This window comes from Pyricularia grisea (assembly GCF_004355905.1).
Source record: "Pyricularia grisea strain NI907 chromosome V map unlocalized Pyricularia_grisea_NI907_Scaffold_6, whole genome shotgun sequence".
Taxonomy (NCBI): domain Eukaryota; kingdom Fungi; phylum Ascomycota; class Sordariomycetes; order Magnaporthales; family Pyriculariaceae; genus Pyricularia; species Pyricularia grisea.
The window spans coordinates 2473258-2493322 of NW_022156719.1; the positions used below are offsets into that span (position 1 = coordinate 2473258).

Below are 20065 nucleotides of genomic sequence, written 5' to 3' on the forward strand. Positions count from 1 at the left end.
GCCCTGTGAAAGCGAAATTGGGGGAGTCAGTAAATTTGCACATATGACTTTTGCTGCTGGACCAGGATAGATTGGGTCAAAGATGTGGTTGAGAAGAAGAAAGACTGACCAATCATCAACACTCAACGGAAAATACTCATAGAGCATATCCTCATCCTCCACTGGACTCCCTCCCGAGTCTGCCCTGGTTACGGGTCTCGACTTGCCGAATTGCGGGCTGGAGAGTACCTCAGAGTTTGACCGGTTGGGCGGGCTCCGCTCGTCTTCTGACAAGGACAGGTTGATGGGCATGATGGAGGCGGCCGATGGCCGACGCAGGGATGATGATGATGATGATGATGATGACGCCATGGTTGCTCTGGTTGGCGTGGGAGGTTGCTGTCTCATTGACTCGTTAGAGCCCCAAGACGGCACTGGTGGCCGCCCCGGCACCGGTGAGAGTGCCAGCTTCTTGGCCGGGGGCTGTTTGTTCTGGTGGCTGGAGGAGGAGCTTTTGCCTGCGTATGCCCAGTCACTCGGCTGCTGGATACATCGAGAAATAATGAATTTGTTAGCGTTGCTAGAGAGAACAACCCTGCCAGGCACCACGGCACATCTCAGTAATTGACAAATGTTAGCTTACCTGTATGCTGCTACCAGCCGAATTCATCCTAAGCAAGGCTTGCGAGAGTTCTGGCGTACCCTGCTCAACCTTCATAGTCGTCCCTACGGGCGTGGCGGCCTCAGCTCCTAGATCGTTAGACATGCTCCTCGAGCCAGGCTTCTTCTCACCGCTGAGCGCCACGTCTTTCCTGCTGTCAAAGTTCCGGGGGCTGCGCCCGCGCACAATCACTGGGCCGGACCGAATTTCGGTGATCTTGACGAAGCCATCGCCCGACGCCACTAGCGAAGACGCAGGTATGGCGCCGAGACCCTGCTCCCCGCCACCGTGCTGATGCTGGACAGGACCGAGCTTGCCTACCAAGGAAATGTGGACGAGGTAGTGCTGTTGCAGACCCTTCCGCCTGCCGTTATTGGCCGTCGCATGTTTGAACTGTAGCCGCTTCCAGGACACGGGTATAGATACGCGATTCCCGTCGAGCTCCTGGCCGCTGCCTAACGGGTCGAGCGGAATGTTTGGCGGGGCCGAGGCACCCTTTTGATGATCGTCTCCTCCCGTAACCCCTGCGTTTGCGCTCTTCCACGGTATCGAGATGATCTCGGTGGGCTTCCCCTCGATGGACTCGGCTGCTGTGATGGCCACGGCGAGCTCAAGCACTTTTGCCCTCAGGCCCTGGTCCGTGATGACGTGCAGGCCGTGCGCCGTGCGGGGGAGCGTAATCTGCCCGGAGCACTGCCACAGGTTGCGGCGGTAGCACGTCAACTCGGCCGGCCTGCCCGGGTTCTGCTCCCCACCAAAGACATCCTCGGCCACGAAGAACATGCCGTAGAGCTCGGCCGACATGCCCGGTTCCACGATCTTGCCCAAGTCGTCCACCAGAGTCGCCTTGGAGACAGGCGCCGAGAAGCTCAGCAGCTTGTTGTCCATTTCCTCCTCTTGTGGTGAGCCTTCTAGATCCGCAAAGCCAGCCTCTGCCTCAGTCTCGGTTGCGCGCCTTTGCATTGACTCCCCGCTCGACTGGTTCATGCCTAATATTACTTCCGATGCCGTGGGAAAATTGGGTCTGGATGGGTATGCGAAAGGGTCTTCAAACGTGCCGGAAAAGGAATCGAAGTCGTATTGCTGTGTAAACGGGAGGCTAGACATTCCGTGGACATTGTTTCTACAAAGTGAAGTTTCAAGGTCAGCTCCCAATCTAGCGGCCGTGCTCTGTATAGTTCCTCGTCGCGGAGAGGTATCATATATCCGACCCTCATTTTATGCGTCCTTTTCCATCATACCGACATAGGGATTCGGTGTCGCTTACAGCAGAGACTCGTCGAATGTTATATCCGAATCAAAGACCTCCATCCCTAGCGACTGAGGACCCGAGGTACTCATATTCAGCCTGAGCGATTCGCCGCTGGCCGGCGGAGCCATCGAGTTGAAGGTTGCCATCTCATTGTAAACCACTTGCGGCGGACGTCGTCTGGCTCCAAAAAATCCCGCCAGCGAATTCTCGCGGCGGGCAAGGGCCCTCTATTCACGGAGAGGGAGCAACTCTTGCAAAAGTCTGTCGAAGTCGATATTTTGCGATTTTTGTTTGACCGCTGGATGTCAATAGGATAGCCTATTCACCAGGTTGCTCTGCCCTGTGGTGTGGCCTATCTGGATCGACCCGTTGCGTCACAAGATAGCGCGTGATGTCTGGTTCTAGATTTCTCTGCCCTATCGGGCTAGATAGGACTCGGAGCCGGTGGGCAGCCAGTCGGAAAGCTTCGGTTTGGGCGATTCGGTAGGACAGAAATTGGGTAGATGCTGCTGCTATGTTCTGTCCTGATCAGACCCAGTCTCAGTTTGTCGACAACAAAGTTGTTTGAATGTACTGCTATCGGTTTTGCAGCTTATCGTCGGTTCGGAATTGCAAATGCCAAATAGAATGAATGAATGGGTTCTCTGTGGGCCAATACAATACCACCAAAGTCGGGTGCGGAGCGACGCCGACCAAAAATCATCAAACAGAGGCGGAGCTTACCCCAGCTTTCCTATCTCAACTTGTCTGGGCGCCTCCACACGATTCGCTGTCGAGAACGGCCAGCAGGGGCAGGCTGTGCCCAATGAACGGCCGTGTCGTGTCAGGGAGTTTGGCGAGGGGTCACTGGAAGGACCGAAGTCGATCGGCTGCCTAGATTCCCAGTGGCTTGGTGACCTGTCTTGGCCGCTAGTGTTGTGGATTTCTCCGATTACCCAAGGAAGGCTGTCTTGAAACAATATTACAGGGACGAATGTGCTATAAAAGGCTTGAAGAGAAAAACAAAAAGCTAATATGGGAAAACGACTCCGATCATCCAGATCCCGAAAAAGGTTTTGTGGAAGACTCGAATATTTTATCCAAAAGTGACCATAACTTGTGCAATGTCGGACCAACCCAGTTGACTGTGTGAATCAATTGGGTCTTGGCTGTTACACCAGTCACACTAAGATAAATTTGAGAATTGTGCTGCCTGCGACCATACCCAACGTGGCAGGTCACCGAGATTGTTCAGAGCTGCAATTGATGCTCTTTCGAGAGTCTCACACTCAAGCCCCGGAAGAAATCATTATATAATCAATGGATGGACGATTGGGTAAATTGTAAAGGCCTCGCTAGGCGACATGAAGCATTTTGACGGTCGACCAGATATAACAGATGATAATAATTAATAAACAAATGGGGGTTCAAGAATCCCACGCTGGCTGCAAGTCAACATGGTGTGCAGAAAATTGATATGCGAGGCTACATGAGATCCCAAGTGGGTTTGGGGCAAACGGTCGTGTTTTGACTCAGTCGAGACATACGCCAACGAAGTGGAAAGGCAAAAGGACCTCCCTCACTCAGCCTTTTCTATGTCAAGTCGGGCCACTTGGTACATCAGAGTAGGTAATCAGTAATCGTTGCTAAAAAGGAATACTCAAAGGGCTGTAATGGGTTTAAAACTTACGTTGTCGAGGGAATTTGTGATTTCCTCGAATTGCTGCGCGACTTCAAATCCCATCGCCACGAGCGGCTCGAACGCATCATCGTATACCCAACTCAACACACTGCGCGATGATTTGTGTGCCTTGTTCTGCCGCAACCCCATGAGGGCAAGTCCCTGCAAAACCAACACGCCCGAGTGCGAGCCCGAGGATGACAATACCGGCGCGATGATCCCGCCGATCGTCGCATCCTCGCCATAAATGTTGCCAAATGCCGGGAGGTGTGTAGAAAGATTGCTTCCGGGGCTGGAGATGACCACCGTACCCAGTAAAGAGTCGTTGTTGCCTTTGGCACGCACCACACCACATGTTTTGGTTTCCTCCAACGCGGCTCGATACAGCTCCTGAACCTCAGGATTAGCATGCGCCCTGACATGGGCCAGCACAGTCTCGCCGCTCTCTGAGAGGCCGTGGATCAGATCAAAGCTAATGTTGGCACGTTGGATACTTTGCAACAGACCCTCAGGTGCACCCCAGGATGGTAGATCAGCAATGGCCAGACTTGTCAGCAACCTGGGAAACTGAACGTCCCATCCACTGCTTGTAAACCAAGCTTTGGCACTGGTGGCGCCTTGCTCTACAACAGAAGCTGACGGCGGAGAATCAGCTATAGGGACGCCCAGAAAAACGCCAGGGAATGAAGTTCCCAGCTGGAGCTTTTTGCAACCGCCTCCCCGCTGCATGAGGCTGCGTAAGGCTCTCCGGTGCAGCGATCGGCCGACTGATACGTTGCGTTTTGCGGGGTCGACAAAGATGGCGCCAATAATGCCAACCCCTTGGACACAGTATGTTGAGCAGAAGCCGTAGAGGGCCTTGGTGCTGCTGTTTCGTACCACAAAATGAGCCTCATCGACATGCGGGTTGGCGAGTTCAAAAGTAGCTGCAGTCGCTGCCGCTAGATGGTTTGAGGCGCTGCCTGGAAGGGCTCCGCTGGGCATTGCTCGCGCAACAGACTGAATAAGATCATCTAGCCCATGTGCATCGCGTTCTCGCTCGTAGCTCTCAACCAACCACTGCTGTCGCGACTGGAGCACTTTTTTGCTTTTTCTGAGGGTTCCTGGAAGCGTCCCATGAGGCGCGAACTCGCCTACCAGGACTCTGACTAGAGCATGCATTGCAGTCTCTGTAAAGTCAAAGGTGCAGATATATGTTCCCACCGTCTTATCCATGGCAAAATCGTAAGGCGAGCTAACCGCCACGACAATCAGCGACTTCTTCTGACCACCGGCTCGCAGCATCGCACATATTGTTGCGACGTGCTTTGTGAAGCCGGCCTGGTACAAGTTGCGATTCGCATCGGCCGTGACGATTATGATGCAAGACGCCTTGTCGATGAGGTTTTCGTGAACTAGTTACAAGAACAAGGTAAGAATCACGCCAAGCGGTACAATGCGAACAGGGAACCGCAATTGCCGTCAGAGACAAAATATTCATCATGATCACACTCACCTGGTCTCACTCCGTTTGCAGTGTACGAAGTGTGTAGCAGCTTTCCATGCCGCGCCCGGGCTAGAGACCTGCCAAACTCCCGGAAAACACCCTCGCCACTCATTAGGGAGCTCCTGTCACGATGTGCCCATTTGTCATGGACACCCGAGGCCTGTTCATATGTGTCCTTGGACCTGAGAAGTGTCTTGGTAGCTGCAGACGCTGGTAGTGGCTTGACCAACGGAGTAAGCAGTAGTAGCTCATCATCCTGATGCATTGACCTGTTCAGAGGAAGAAGCTTATCCTTATCCCTCATGACTGTGATGGAGCTGTCATATGCCTGTTTGGAGAGAGCCAAATGGGAAGGATGGATCTTGGACAAGAGTGATATCCCAGGTGGGTTTAATGCCTTGGACCACGAGGTGCACCCTCTTTTCATGCGTAGTACCCTTTGCAGCGAGGTGTAGATCCTCTCGCGCGTGATGATGCCGTTCTCGATGCCGAGCTTCATACCGGCGATGGCCTCCAGCTGCACATCATATGCGCGGCACAGAAGCACAAGGTCGCAGCCGGCCTCAACAGCCATAACTGTTCCTCCTTTGACGCCAATTTCGTGGCTCAAAGCCTCCATTTCAAGACATTCCGAGATTGCAACTCCTGTGAAGCCCAAGTCGTTTCTCAACAAGTCGTCAACAACCTGATCTGATAGACATGCATGCATAACATTCATTGATGGATTGGCGATTCCACATCCACCAACGAACATGCCGTCGAGGCTACCGGTGGCAATTGCATTTCTGAAAGGAACCAGAGCACTTAGGCTCAACTCCTCTAGTGTCTGCGTGATGATGGGTATATCGAGACTGGACCCGAGGAAATCTAGATTGCCATAAGAAGGAAAGTGCTTGCCGCACGTGGCAACGCCTGCTGCTTTGTATCCGTTCATTGCAGCGATGCCATACTGAGATACCTCCTGCGGGTCATCACTTGTGGCTCTTACACCCAGTGGCTGATATCTAGCATTGGTAAGAACGTCGAGAACAGGGCCTAGGATTAGATTGACGCCCACGGCAGAAACCTCGGTTGCGGTAGCTTTCGCTACGTTGTAGGCCAACTCAGGATTGCCTGCCGCTGCGACTCCCATCGCGCTTGGGAACTGGCAGATATAATCTTCGTCAAAAAGACTGTTGACTCCGCCATTTTCTTGGTCTAGTGCAATGAGAAGCGGGTAGGGGTGCCCAGCCTGACGGGCGATGGTCTGCAACTCCTGTACAAGTTTCGCAGTTTCATGTGCCGCTAGGAATTCGGGTGATTTGGATGTCAGTAAAAATTGGACAAGGCCGGTCTATGTGTGTAGCTGTTCAATTCCAAAACAGGTGAACACAAAGGGCAGCTGCTTCCTTGATGATGACATCTTGCAATCGCAGGCCTGATCTCTACGTTTCAGGGACTCTTCCTAAAGCAAAGGACTCAAAGGGCAACGTCCAATAAGAATAAACTGGATGAATTTACGGACATTTGAGATTCTTTGCAGTGAGCAGGATGGAGCCCAGATGATGAGTCTCTATCAAGTTGCGTATCTGGGGAGTCACTTCGGTGCCATCCCAGCCCATAATCAGCATCTGCCCTATGGCCCTGATAGTGGAGGTCCACCACTAGTCAGCTAGGTCTCTTGTTGAAAGACAGGAATGATGGACGTTTTGAGTTTAAAGGCACGCACCAATCGAGATCCTGCCATAGTGCATCCAGGCCATCGTCGTTGCTGGCCATGGCCACGTGCACGCAGACTTGTCCCAGTCCGACACGGTACTTTTATTTTTCAAGTATTCACCGTTGAATGGTATGTACCCGTGGCTATGGGACGTTGCAAAGGCTTTGAACAGATTGGGCGCGTATGCAGATCAGACCTTCAGTTGGCTCGACGTGCGGCTGACACAAACAGGCCTTGCTCTCGGAACGATTCAATCAGAGGTACGTAGACGCCACGGACAGATCCAGTGCACGATCAATCGTGATTGGCATTGACACAAGTGTACATGTTGACCACCAAAGTTGGCTTGTAGTAAGCTTTGCTTGGGTACTGGTTGGAAAGATGGGGCACAGGCTCCAAGCGGGAGACTATGCTGGCGCAAAAATTGCGGGGTTCATCGGTCGGTGGCTCTCACTTGTGGGCGCTCGAACGCATTACTCTCTGGCACGCATAGTATCGTAGGTACTCGGCGCTTCCCCGAACTTGACGGCCATTCATTGCCTGGTCGTGGGGGACATGGGTGCACAGGGAAGAGCCGCTGTCCTTACATCAGCGCTAGGCGATTTGCGGCTCGGTGATTGGTTGTTTTTGGGGGTGACACGTTGTGGTTTTTAGCTCCACGGCCCGTTTTCAACTTGACAATGTGCGTACAACTATCTAAATTAGCTGCGTTAGGTAGGCGAGGTACTCATAGGATCCAGGTACGTAATAATCTCACAGAAACTCTGAAATAATGGAGGTGTGATAACTGTCTTGCCTTGCTTGCGTTGCTGTGGTCCGGTCCATGAATAATTGGTCGGCGCCTTCCACAGGCGTTACGTTAACGTTACATGCCCACACCGGTATCGCGTCCATTCCACGCCACTGGCGCTGGTGTCATGTGCGTTTCGATGTGGTGCCTGGTGGATGTTGCAAGCTTATCAAGGCAGGGAACATGTTGAAATTCTACCGGTATGGCGTCCATGGGCACTTGAGTCCCTTACATAATGAAAGTGGACTATGCCGGAAGCAGTTGCCTACTAAGATGATCTCAAATTTTCTTGCAACCTGCAGAAGGCAGGCACGACCTTTGATTACGGCGATGGACGCGCTCTCAATGGCAGTTGAGCTAAGGTTACCTGTGCCTGTACCGTACCCACCCCGCACAGTATGAACATCCGAGTTTTGAGTTTTGTGCAATCAGGCGGTAGGTAGCCTTGGATGGAGTCCACAGGCTAACTGGGACTGCACTCTTTGAGTTGATAGCTTGTTTGTTAAGTCTCAGTTCAGGTTGCAGTTGACCGAGTGTGTTGTTTAAGTGGTCTTCTTTGACAAATATTACGACGTCGCACCGTTTGCGCTTCGCGCGGACGAATAACGGTCCTCAGTGATATCGGTCTCGGCACTTTCGGAACCCACACCTTTGGTTCACCATTGCACCCATGGCACCCGAAGCGATCACGTAACTAGAGATCGGATAGAATTTTGCTCTCTCCCCTTCCACCAAAGTTTTGACGTCAGCTGGGGCCTCCCAGTTGGCTTTGCGACCGGACGCACGTGGGCGGGCCTATGCCTATGCCCAACAGATTTCTACCTTCACTTACGCCCTCCCTCATAATCGCTTTCATGGAGGTCCAAAAAGGCAGAAGAGGACGCTCGTTCTCAAGCTCGATGAAAACATATCCCGCCATATCCCAGATAAATTTGGTTTTACCTCGCTGATTTGCGGCGAACCCAGTTCATGTCATCCTGTTCTCTAACCTAGACCAGAGCACCAATAAAGATAGTTGCTGTTGTCAGCAAATTAATCAACAGCTATGCCCGCTGCCACCACCCTCCATGAGCGGTCCAGAAATGGCATCACCAAGTTCACCAACTGTCGTCTCGTCCGCGGCGCTTCTCTAGTTGAAGAGGATCTATGGGTCAGCTCCGTTACCGGCAAGATTGTCCGCAGCCAAGCCGTCTTCTACGACCATAATGTTCTGCCGGACGAGATCATCAACCTGGGTGGCAGAATCGTTTCTCCCGGTCTCATAGACGTGCAACTAAATGGGGCCTATGGCTTCAACTTCTCTTCGACCTTTCCTGATATGTCGTCCTATGGCAAGAAGGTTAAGGAACTCAATCGGAAGCTAGTTGAAACTGGTGTCACCTCCTATGTTCCCACTGTCACAAGCCAGACAAGCGAACTCTACCACAAGGTACTTCATTTTGGATCTAGTCTCAACCAAAATCGAACTCATAACTAACCTCCAATATCAGGTCCTTCCCTTCCTTGGTCCTTCGGGAGATCACCAAACAGCTGAGGATGGTGCGGAATCTTTGGGCGCACATGTTGAAGGCCCTTTCATCAGCCAAACCAAGAATGGCATTCACAACGTGGATGTTTTGAGAGAGGCTAAGACTATGGAAGACCTTGAGGCCATGTACGGAGTGGACAACATCAAACCTGCATCAACAACTGGCAATCAGCGTCTACCCATTCGAATGATAACAGCAGCACCCGAGTTAGGTCGCATGATGGAGCTTATCCCTGAGCTGCAGGACAGGAACATTATATACTCGATTGGCCATACCGAGGCCACCTATGAAGAAGCATCTTTGGCTGTCGCTTCAGGGGCAACAATGATTACTCATCTATTCAACGCAATGCGCCCGCTCCACCACCGGAACCCGGGCGTTTTCGGAGTGCTGGGTATCGCCGAGAGACTTCCCCGGCCGTATTTTGGCATCATTGCCGATGGCATACACTTGCACCCGACCACCATCAAAATAGCGTACAGCGCACACCCTGAGGGTTTCATCTTGGTCACGGATGCCATGCATCTGGTTGGTCTGCCAGACGGTACTTATGATTGGACCAATGGAGACCAGTGCAGCAGGATTGTGAAGACGGGATCAGTGCTTACCCTGGAAGGCTCCGGCACCATCGCTGGAAGGTCAGTTCCTCCAACAAGCCCATCTGAGGCCAGAGGTGTCTTAATATGATTAGTGCTAACACCAAGTCCCATGGCAGCTCTATTACTCTGATCGAATGCGTGAACAACTTCCTGAGCTGGAGTGGATGCACCATCCCCCAGGCACTCAACGCTGTTACAGCCACGCCAGCTGCTCTCTTGGGCTTGCAAGGGATCAAAGGCAGTTTGAATCCCGGAGCTGATGCCGATCTGGTCATCTTCTCGGAAAACAGCCAGTCTGACGGTCCCCAACTCTTGGTGGATCAAGTATGGAAGCGAGGAACAAGGGTTCACTATCACGAGGACTTTTCCATGCCTAGTCCCACATCGAGTGTGAGCTCATCATAAGCAGCGAATGTATTATTAACAGCGAACTCTGAAGGCTTTGTTGAAAATTCCTAGGTACATATTATGGAAGCGATTCTGAATCTGGTCCTTCTAGATCTATAGTGAGGCCACTATATCCTTTGACGCGTCAGAAATGCATGGAATCGAAGAATATAGCTACTGCTTACCTACCCAACTACCCAAGTATTTGCACTGTCCTTTTCCTATAGATGGACTGGCGCGTCGCGAGAAAGAAGTAATCTAGCAACCCAACCTTCTTATACGTGCGCGTTGGATCAGAGACTGCCCTCTTTTCGTTTTGAAGTTTCCGCGAGCAATATATGGTATGATTTCCTGGTAAGCCGGCGATGTAGACGAGTGCGGAGACGCATTTCCAAGAGCCAAAGAACGTCAGATTCAACTTGTTCAAGTAGAGATCTTCGGTGCGCAGCTTTCAGGAATTGGCATTCGGGCTTAGCAACATGAGTCGAATTTATTTATTTCTTGTGCCATCCCCTGGAAATATTGACACATGGGGCCACATAGGTATGACGATACAACTCCCATTGAAAAAAAAAAAACTTGTTTTCGGGTGTTAATTTGATGCGATGCGATAATTTATTAAGATTCACTTTCAGACCGCGCAACTGACATTCTTCCGGAAGCCACTAGCTGCCAATTCCGCCAAGGAGAATGCCCCAATGTGCCGAAGCATATGGTATTAGCTCCATGCATCGATGTTGCATATTTTGAATAATAGTACCCATATCAAGATGTCCGCATATAAGGCCATCTCACCAGTTAATCCCGGGCTTGGCACCGGCCTACCCCAGGTTCGGAAACCTTTATTTTCACGGCTCCAAGGCACACACTCGACCCGGTAGCAGACTCCACTAGCTAGAGTACAGCATTATTATCCGGTTACGCGGTTCGGTAGCTGCCGATAGTACCTTGAGCTCCCCACTTCCCGAACGGCAGTTCGTTATGGCCTGCTTACTGCTGCTGGTCATCAAATCCCCGGTGAGAATCGGACGTACGATATCCTCATTGACAACTTTGCAAAGTACTTGCTATACTTGCTAACTAACGCGGCATAGTCCGCCACTTAGTTTTCAGCCAAAAGGGGTCCAGCTAGTCCTTCAAGATGATGAACATCTTTTAGCCTTTCCCGGACTGGGCGACACGGGCTATTCGGGGTAAGGCTGTTACCTGCAAAACTGACATCTCGGTAGCTGCTTTCATCCGTGTCTTGGCATCGATTGCTCTGGAAGTGTCTTACCATTTGACTTAGGATCGGTATTGCGCCTTCATTGCAGCCAGCTGGGTATATGAGCAGCATGGCGGCGTTGTGTTTACTTCCCCCGCATTACTGCTGCCGATCGTCGGGTTCTTAAGCACCCAGTTCTGCCGCCTCCGCTGAGTATATTTAGCCCCGGGCTTCAGCCGTCTGCCGTTGCAGTTAGTAATGTCCATCTGCATGGTATGTTTACCACGACACTGCAGACTATTCCCGGATTGGTCACGATGCCATGCAGAAATATTCTACATTCTTACGAGACCGAAAGGTGGAATCTTGGTCACCTATTCCGTTCTCTCCGACTCAATATGGTCGTTGTCACCTCAAACCAAGGGCCTATGTCGACATCTCGATGCTGTGCGTTGAACTGAATCATCGCCCATCAATATCCTTAATGTTGCCGAACAATAAATCACTCCACACGGCTATTCGGCAGGATGGCTGTTGATAGATGGATCGAACATGGCAGCATTGTGTTCAAGAACCAGAACAGCTTCTGGGCGTGCTCGTGCCTTGACCTGGCATTATTATCACGCTACCTTTCAATACTCTCAACGCCTCAAGATGTATACTCGCTTCTTTTGGAACCAACAGTCGGTCACGACAAGGACAACAGACGTCCAACCTGTGACGCCTTTCTCATCCCCACGTTTCTCCTTTGGCAAATTTGGATCAGGACGGCCGTAGACTTTTGAGTAATTATTCCCGTCCCGTTGGCCGCGCGTCCTCGACCGCTCATCATTATATTTAACTGAAAATCTCTGCCAGCCTCATGCAATGCAGTACTCCGATAATCTTTTTGACTTCATTGCGGCCTGACTTTATGACTTTATCCATATTGTCTGGTCATCTGAGGACCTGCAGATGGAATATTGTGCATGCTTGACGACAGTTGCAACATCGGACCTGGATAGAGACGTTCCGCCGAGGCCGGATTGCACCTTGGGAGTCAATCGCTAGGAGCACCATGTTGTGATATTTCACAATGTTCATCACGTCACCGCCGCGAGGGAAAAAGAAAACGTCTATATAAACATCATGGCGATGCCAGAACTGCCTGCTCCTTCCCTTCTCTTCTTTCCTCAGGCCATCGGAGTTGTCCACGCTTCTGCTTCTTCCATCAGACTTCAATCCTTGCCCTTGGAAAGCTTCACCGTTCAACTTGATTCGAACGACAAAAAGCCACTTGCCCATCATGCAGATCCCCACCGTCATGCAGCTCGCCCTCGCAGGCCTTCTGGCCTCCTCTGCCGCCGCCTTCCAGGCACCGCAGGGCCCGACCGCCGTGGCCTGCCGCGTTGCTGTAATATCTCCCCCCACGTCTCAATAGATTCCCCAGTTGTGTCATGGTCAAGGAACTCGGGTGAATCTCGTAGCTGACAAGGTCTTTTTTTGGACGTTCAGGGCGCTCTTGCTGTGCTCGCCGCCCCCGTCGTGGCTGTCCCGGTTGCCGACGTGGTATGAAACCCCTGATAGCCCCCTTTTTTTCCGCTCTCGTGTTGTTGCCCGTTTACTGACTGTCGAAGGCGGACTCCATCGTCGCTCGTGATGAGGCCGAGGTCGAGGGCGGTGACAAGAAGAAGCCCCCGAAGAAGGGCGGAAAGAAGAAGCACCACCACAAGGGCAAGAAGCCTCATAAGCCAAAGGGACCCAAGGGAGGCAAGGGCAAGCCCGAGGCCGAGGCCGACACCGAAGCCGACACCGAAGCCGACGCCTGATTCCGTCATCATCATAGGCCGCCGTCCCCAAACACAGCCAGCCTACAAAGTCAGCTCGCATTGGTAACTTGAGAAGATGTAGACCTTACAAGCTTCTAGTTTGACTGGTTTGAGCGAGGCTGTGTCGGACAGACCTTTTGTGTCCTGTCCCGAGAAAAATCAAGTAAACACAAGGGTCTTTCTCGGTCACAGAATCAAGGCTCATTTTTGAGAGGAGTGTGGAGAAAACAAGGATTCTGAAGGACTTTCGTTCTCTCGCCATGTATTGGCTGTTTGGCTTGGATTTGTATCAAAGTGTTGTCAGCTGCGCATCTTGCACGCTTCAAGTATTGAAATAGCAACTGATAACTCTTTTCCGGTATTTTCCTGACTTGAAAACCGCAGAGTGACAAGAATGGGACCGTTTTGTCATTTTTTCAGAGCACAAATGATCAAAACGCGCATCGGTTATCACCTTTGACCAGATGAACGAGGTGCGAAACCCACAGCCTCTAGCTTGCACAGAATACATGTTTATGGTATTTCTTGGCAGGTGTACTTTGAGGCCGCTTTTGATATTGTATTTGTCAAGTAAGTGAGTAGGTTAAGCTATAAGCTAAAGTCTCACACATGCTAGTCAAGTATTTAGTTGCTGCTATTGCTACGTTTCGTCCATTTTAATATTTCGCTGACTCCTATAAAGCACACAATATTCTGCTTATGAATCACACTTGATCATTTGCTACAGCGACAATTTCAATTTCCTATTCTTCCAGCTGCTGTAGTGCATTTGCTCTAGGCCATTTTATTCCTTCACTCAGTCAAACAAGCTAACCACATTGCTTGCGCTCTTTCTCCATCCACATTTGGCGCATCTGTGCCGTCGGCTTCTGCAGAATAGACCGTTCAGACGTCTGAGTCTGACTGGAACTTTTGGATGGGGTCCTGACGACGATAATATTAGAAGGAATGAGGAGGTTGATATAATTTGTGACACCGACAGCAAGAGCACCATTATTTCTCATCATCGGGCTCACTGAGTCCCAAAACTTGGGCTCCAACCGCTTCAATGCGATCAGAAGACAGATGGGCTCTTTTACCGCAACGTCAGTATCCAGTAGATTTGTGTACAAGTTGTCGATAAGCTCAATCAACTCGGATGTTGGAGCAAAGCCTGGGAGGTCCGCGTTAATAATATCATCGACCCCGGCGCGGAACCTTTCCAGAGCTAGGACTTTTGCCGCTGGCATCAGGAGCATTTCAGCCATTATATAAACCCTGCCCGCGATTAGAATAGAGCGTTCAATTGCGGCCATGGCTCCTGGCGATGCGGGGAATGTTATTTCGTCTTGCTCGCGGAGAGATTTGGCGCCAACCTCGGTTTTCGCTACATATTCTGTTAGACTTGACCAGTGTTTTGAGAAGTTGCAATAGACTCATTGCCGAAACTGACCCTTTGGTAAGGATGGTCCTGCGGCCCCCAAAAGTCCTGGCAATGATTGATACTTGGCAAATAGTTCTGCGGGTGATAGATAGTGTGCCCCAAAGCCATGGTTCTGACTTTCTTGCTCGAACTTCGTTGCACAATCAAGATATGTACCAGAGTAGCAGAACTGAACCAGGCGCTCGAAGGTCTCTGAATCCTCCGAAGCCAGTTCTATCTCGCTGTTCTCTGCATCCTGTTGAGGGCGGCTGTTAGAGCAAGCATCATATGAACGATACGTATTTGGGTTTTAACGTACCTCAAACCCACCGCAGAGGGCCTTGGTAAAGTATTGCGAATTGGAGCAAAAAATAGCTTTGTGCAGCTTGAAGGTTTCGCTGCCACAAAAGACAGTTACATCCTTGAATTCCTCTGGCCATTTTTGGATCCCTGGAAGGCTTTCCAAGACTGGCTTAGAGGCCATTGCTGTAAAGCTGATGAACAAGTGCAAGGTTATGTTGTGAGCCGACTTTCCCATCCGCAGGCAAAGGCAACAGATTAGCTAGAAACTAAATGCTAACACGTCGAGTGAAAGTCCGGTCGCCACAAAACATCGAACCAAGAGGAAGGTGGAGGTCGGACAGATGTAGACGATAAAGAAGAAGATGGGAAGTTTGTTGTGTTTTATGAACCCATAGGTCTTTCTCGAAGTGAACATGAACTAGCGCCAAGCATGGTTGGTGCAGGAATGCCTTTCTGCACCTGTGGACAGCAGATTGCCAACAAATGCAGACATATCAATAGGCTCAATACTTTTGACCAATGATGGCAGTTTGTCACCCAAAAAGAACCCGAGTGATACATGGCGTTGTGTTACCTCATACCGAATTCTGAACTAAGGAGCCACTCAATTGCAGGCATCAAATGGCAACCCTTTTGCTGTGGGGTCACATATACTCGGCGTTTGGAGGGCCTCCGACATAATTGTCAGCCTTTTAGGCCAGTCAGGAATGATCTCCCAGGTGGCTGACGACACGAAACTGAATCACCGTAAATATCACTGCCTTGGATATTATCTCTATGTTTTGCTATAGAAGCAAGATATTCATTTATTGGTGCTTTCTTTAACGGGCTTTGCACATTCTTTTCTTGTGGCTCTCCTCACTATCCTTTCTACCTGCCCTCTTCAAAATCGATTTTATTTTTTTATTTTCTCTCCTTCTCTGCTACGTCCCCTTCATCTATCCCTTTGTCGTATCTATCTCACGATTACACCTTTTTTGCGTTCACTGCAGCAGTAGAAGGGGAAGTAAGCAAAACAAACAGGGATATGGAAGAACATAGTAATGCCAGCGGTAGGTAACCCTTTTTTTGACTAGCAGTTGTTATATCAGTTGTTGACCGAAATCCTGTGAATTGCTGCTAAGATCGTCGTGAGGGAATGGCGACTGCGTAGTTCCAGTCCCGTTGAGTATCTGCCCCTTTTTTGCTGCTCTGTGTCGGAAGCCCCCTTGTTGCTTGTCCGTTTCTTGCCTCTGGTTCTTGACTTCTATGACTTCTATGACTTGCTTTTCGAGCATTATCCTTCCAGGGCGGTGCTTCCAAGTGAGTCGGCGACTCATCGCAAGACTGAACGCTGCCAAACGCGGTTGACATACTGACTACGATTAATGGGAACGTTCCCTATCGCTGAATTGGTTCGAGCTGGGTGGGTAGCCCTTCGCGTCGAACCACACATCTTCAAGTGCAAATTGCCAGGCCTTGCTAGACGCAGACAAGCACGCCAGCGTGCCCATTGGTACATGCATGATTTTCTAGAACTATTGAACCAACAAAGTCACAATCTCTTTCGACGCATCAGCTACGGTATATTATAAGATGGCCATACGTTCTGGCCACACTTGTCTACGTCGCTGACCCAGCTTACATCGCACCGTGGCTCAGAATACTCCAGATTTTCTAGCTGGAGACAGTAAGTGCCATGATCCAAAAATGCACCAGTTACGATGTTTCCGAATCGTATGAGAAGCTGTTCGCCATAGAAATAATTTAAGTAAGTACCTTACCCAATTACTTACTGGTCTTGTGGAGCAGCACTTGCATGCGTGTCAAGTGTGGGAAAAGCATACAGTACCTACCTAGTTGCTTTCCCTCACATCGGCGTTGTGAGCTTGTCATTCTGTGACAATAATTTGTCAAGGAGCGATCAATCAGTGTATCATTATATAGCGTTCAGATTGTAGGCGCTGGACATAAGTTCCCTGTCTTGGTTACCTTGGGTTGCAACCTTGAGCTTTTGAGATTCTTACAAAAAGTAGGGGGATGCCTAAAGTGAAAAGTGTTTGGGTATACTACGTGCTGGGTGAACCCTTAACCTCCTCGATACCATAACGTAGAGCCAGCCGGTAGGAGAGACGCAACCAATTCCCGGATAATATGTACTTCACTGGCTTCAAGAGACGTGACAATGATTGGTCCGACGACTCACCCTCGCTGCCCGAGCCCGAGACACAAACATTACTCCCGTGCACCTGAGAGTTATGGCGACGGAAGCAAGCAAGCTGGGGGAAAAGAACTTTGGCTAAAGCAGCTCGCTGTTTAGGTCGAAAAGGCCAACTTCAAGCCGATCGACTGGGACACGCTAGAGTCAAGGGTGATCAACCCCCAATGGGTTTGTGCTCAATATTAACGACGGCTTAATTATCACTGGGTATACACGACTGTGGGATGATAATTTGCTGCACAACAGATCTTACACGATTGACGCTGATGGTTTTACTGAACAGCTTGACTTTACCGATCATCTTCGGATGGAATCTAGCCTTTTCCCAACAGCTTGGTGCTTTCCACAAAGTTTGCTGTTTCTCAAGTCGCGGTCCAACCACGCAAAGATCACGCTTGTGAAAGTCAAAGCCTCGGATTGCTATCAAAATCACGGCGATATTGGTTAAATCTCCGACCAACTATTGGCATTTCCCACACCACACAACCTTGGGTGAGCGTTAGGATTGAAAACTGGCAGTCATCCATGACGACGAAGTATAGGAAATCCCTGGTCGCCCTTGATAAAGTGCGTCTACACAAATGGCGTACCGTGGGAACTAGTTTATGGGAGAGTGAATGAGAAAATTTTGTGGGAGATGAGATTGGAGGGCAGGAGGGAAAGCAGGTCAACATGCTTATTATGCCGAGGTTACTTGGCAAGGACTCAGATATACTGATGTAGACAGTCTAGTCACCTTGGCTAGCCAGCCAAGCACAATAAGAAAGCAAAGCCTACCTACACATGTGGGCTTTTTTTTTTTTTTTTTTTTTTTTTTTTTTTTTTTTTTTTTTTTTTTTTTTTTTTTTTTTTTTTTTGCACGAATGAATGATGCAAGCTTCTAGAACCGGAGTACCCATCCCACTGTTTTGGACAACTTAAGCATATTCGCCGATCCTTCCGTCCCAAAATTCTTAGCCCAATGCCGGGCCTAATGCGGCTTCCTCGCGTGTATTGGCGGAAACTACATCAGGCGGGTTCCCGGGCAATTGCGTTTGGAGATCTAATCTAACTCCAGACTAGGCAGGCAGGTTATATAGCATCTGCATCCTCAATTTTCCCTGAAAAGGATATGCCGCTAGACCGAACGGCAGAGAAAAATATATATATATTGCCGAAAAATCATTTCTGCCAAAGAGAGAGAAAAAAAAAATACTGGTATCTATTGTAATGCAAGCTGACAGAAAACGATGTAGACAATCATATGGGCGGGAAAATTAAACCTGGAGAGAAACAAAATCCCCGCAACAATTTACCGATAGACTTGCTCACAGGACCTGAGACGAACCCCTGGCAGGAGTGCAGTCCGACGGCTTTTTATTCCACCAACAAGAAATAAGACCTGCCAAAAGGGGGGTCCTTAACAACAATGGGTGTGGATCTCCAACTATTTTCTTTTCTTTTTGTTCGCATCAAAGACCTTGAAAATCACCAAGATCAGGTACCGATCTTTTCGACAATGATATGAAAAATGGATCCGTGTGGGTGGGATCTTGTTGGTAGCGACGAGGGCTAAAGTACCTCAAGTTGCTGCGATAATCTACAGAGCCTTGGCATTTTCAAGATGCTCTCACTTATCCTCCAGATATATTAACAGCGAGGCGCCACCTCCGGCATGGGGCACGTATCCTTAGAGGACCTCACCCTCATCCTCCCCCAGCGCCTCCGCCCTCCTCCCTCCGGCTCCCCACCAGGCTTACCGACTTGACAATTCCCTCTCCACAATGGTCTCTCTCACCCTAGCCATCCTGTCCCTCGCGGCAGGAGCCCTGGGCGCATCCAGGACCAGCGCGCCATCCGGCTGCATCACGGTGCGGTCCGGCGCCAGCATCCAGCAGGCGGTCAACTCGTTGTCTACGACGGCGTCGGGAACGCAGTGCATCTTCCTGGAGCGCGGCACGTACCAGGAGCAGGTGCTCGTGCCGGCGCGCAAGGCCCAGCTGACCATATACGGCTACTCGACCGACACGCTGAGCCACAACGGCAACGGGGCGCTCATCACGCAGCGAAGGTCGCAAAAGGACGGCCTATCCAACGACGAGACGGCCACCCTGCGCGTCAAGGCGGCCAACTTCAAGCTGTACAACGTCAACGTCGACAACAGCTACGGCGAGGGAAGCCAGGCCGTCGCCCTGAGCGCCTACGCCGACAGCGGATACTACGGCTGCCGATTCACCGGCTTCCAGGACACGGTGCTGGCCAACCAGGGCAAGCAGCTGTACGCGAGGTGTCTGGTCCAGGGCGCCACCGACTTTGTCTTTGGCCAGTACGCCGCCGCATGGTTTGAGAAGAACGACGTGAGGGTCCTGGGCAAGTCTCTTGGGTACATCACCGGTATGTTTCCCCCGCCCCCCATAGTAATAACCATTGTCTCTTCTGTCTTTTGTGTCAAATGACTGACACTAGACCAAATTAACTTCACCCCCCGCAGCAAACGGCCGTCTTGACAACAGCAACCCGTCCTACTACGTCTTCAACAACTGCAACGTCGCCGCTGCATCGGGCCAGACCGTGCCCAAGGGTGCCTACTACCTCGGCCGACCGTGGCGCGAGTTTGCACGCGTCGTGTTCCAGAACACGGCCATGACCGAGGTCGTCAACTCGGCCGGGTGGAAGACGTGGAACACGGGCGACGAGCGCATCAGCAACGTCCTGTTTGGCGAGTACCGCAACTCGGGCGCCGGGTCGCAGGGACAGCGCGCCTCCTTTTCGAAGCAGCTGGGGTCGGCCGTCGGCATCGATTCGATTCTAGGTAGTGGTCATCGCAGCGCAGCCTTTTATGACGGTTCTTATATGTAAAATGGGTCGAGAGGCGCGGGTGGATGCTGCATTTGGACTTTTCATCTCTGGGGGGTTTTTGACACAAACAAACAGGCGCGTGACTGGACCACCGGCTATTCTGAGCCTCGGGACAAACAAAGGAAGCGCTAAAGCAACCACAGGGTTAGAATCGTGACAATACCTAGTGACATTGTGGCCTCGTTTAATCACTGAAGACCGGACTGTGGTTAGCTTCGCATCTTGAGCCAGTAGAGTCAATCCAATGTTCATACCAACACATTTCAGG

General features: G+C 50.7%; 5 protein-coding genes across 5 annotated transcripts; 3 read left to right on the forward strand and 2 right to left on the reverse strand.

Annotated features, from left to right (window-relative positions):
• Positions 1–257: 257 nt before the first annotated feature.
• PgNI_08701 (uncharacterized protein) lies at positions 258–7083 on the reverse strand. The gene is made up of 7 exons (XM_031128696.1): positions 6747–7083; positions 6543–6661; positions 5048–6322; positions 3562–4946; positions 1908–3482; positions 623–1763; positions 258–522 (listed from the first exon to the last, which is right to left on the reverse strand). Exons 1-5 carry the CDS (start codon positions 6794–6796, stop codon positions 3465–3467), a joined length of 2847 nt encoding a protein of 948 aa, XP_030978508.1. The 5' UTR covers positions 6797–7083; the 3' UTR covers positions 258–522; positions 623–1763; positions 1908–3464.
• Positions 7084–7983: 900 nt separating this feature from the next.
• PgNI_08702 (uncharacterized protein) lies at positions 7984–10456 on the forward strand. The gene is made up of 3 exons (XM_031128697.1): positions 7984–8956; positions 9018–9694; positions 9772–10456. Exons 1-3 carry the CDS (start codon positions 8573–8575, stop codon positions 10058–10060), a joined length of 1350 nt encoding a protein of 449 aa, XP_030978509.1. The 5' UTR covers positions 7984–8572; the 3' UTR covers positions 10061–10456.
• Positions 10457–12327: 1871 nt separating this feature from the next.
• On the forward strand, positions 12328–13454 carry PgNI_08703 (uncharacterized protein). Its single transcript, XM_031128698.1, has 3 exons — positions 12328–12639; positions 12741–12794; positions 12863–13454. Exons 1-3 carry the CDS (start codon positions 12532–12534, stop codon positions 13052–13054), a joined length of 354 nt encoding a protein of 117 aa, XP_030979017.1. The 5' UTR covers positions 12328–12531; the 3' UTR covers positions 13055–13454.
• A 168-nt stretch (positions 13455–13622) lies between these two features.
• Positions 13623–15181, reverse strand: PgNI_08704 (uncharacterized protein). The gene is made up of 3 exons (XM_031128699.1): positions 14776–15181; positions 14487–14712; positions 13623–14420 (listed from the first exon to the last, which is right to left on the reverse strand). Exons 1-3 carry the CDS (start codon positions 14992–14994, stop codon positions 13864–13866), a joined length of 1002 nt encoding a protein of 333 aa, XP_030978510.1. The 5' UTR covers positions 14995–15181; the 3' UTR covers positions 13623–13863.
• Positions 15182–18632: 3451 nt separating this feature from the next.
• Positions 18633–20053, forward strand: PgNI_08705 (uncharacterized protein; the record flags this gene model as incomplete). The annotated part of the gene is made up of 2 exons (XM_031128700.1): positions 18633–19332; positions 19430–20053. Coding segments are annotated over 2 exons (1068 nt in total), but the record flags the coding sequence as incomplete, so codon positions are not given.
• Between the last annotated feature and the right edge of the window lie 12 nt (positions 20054–20065).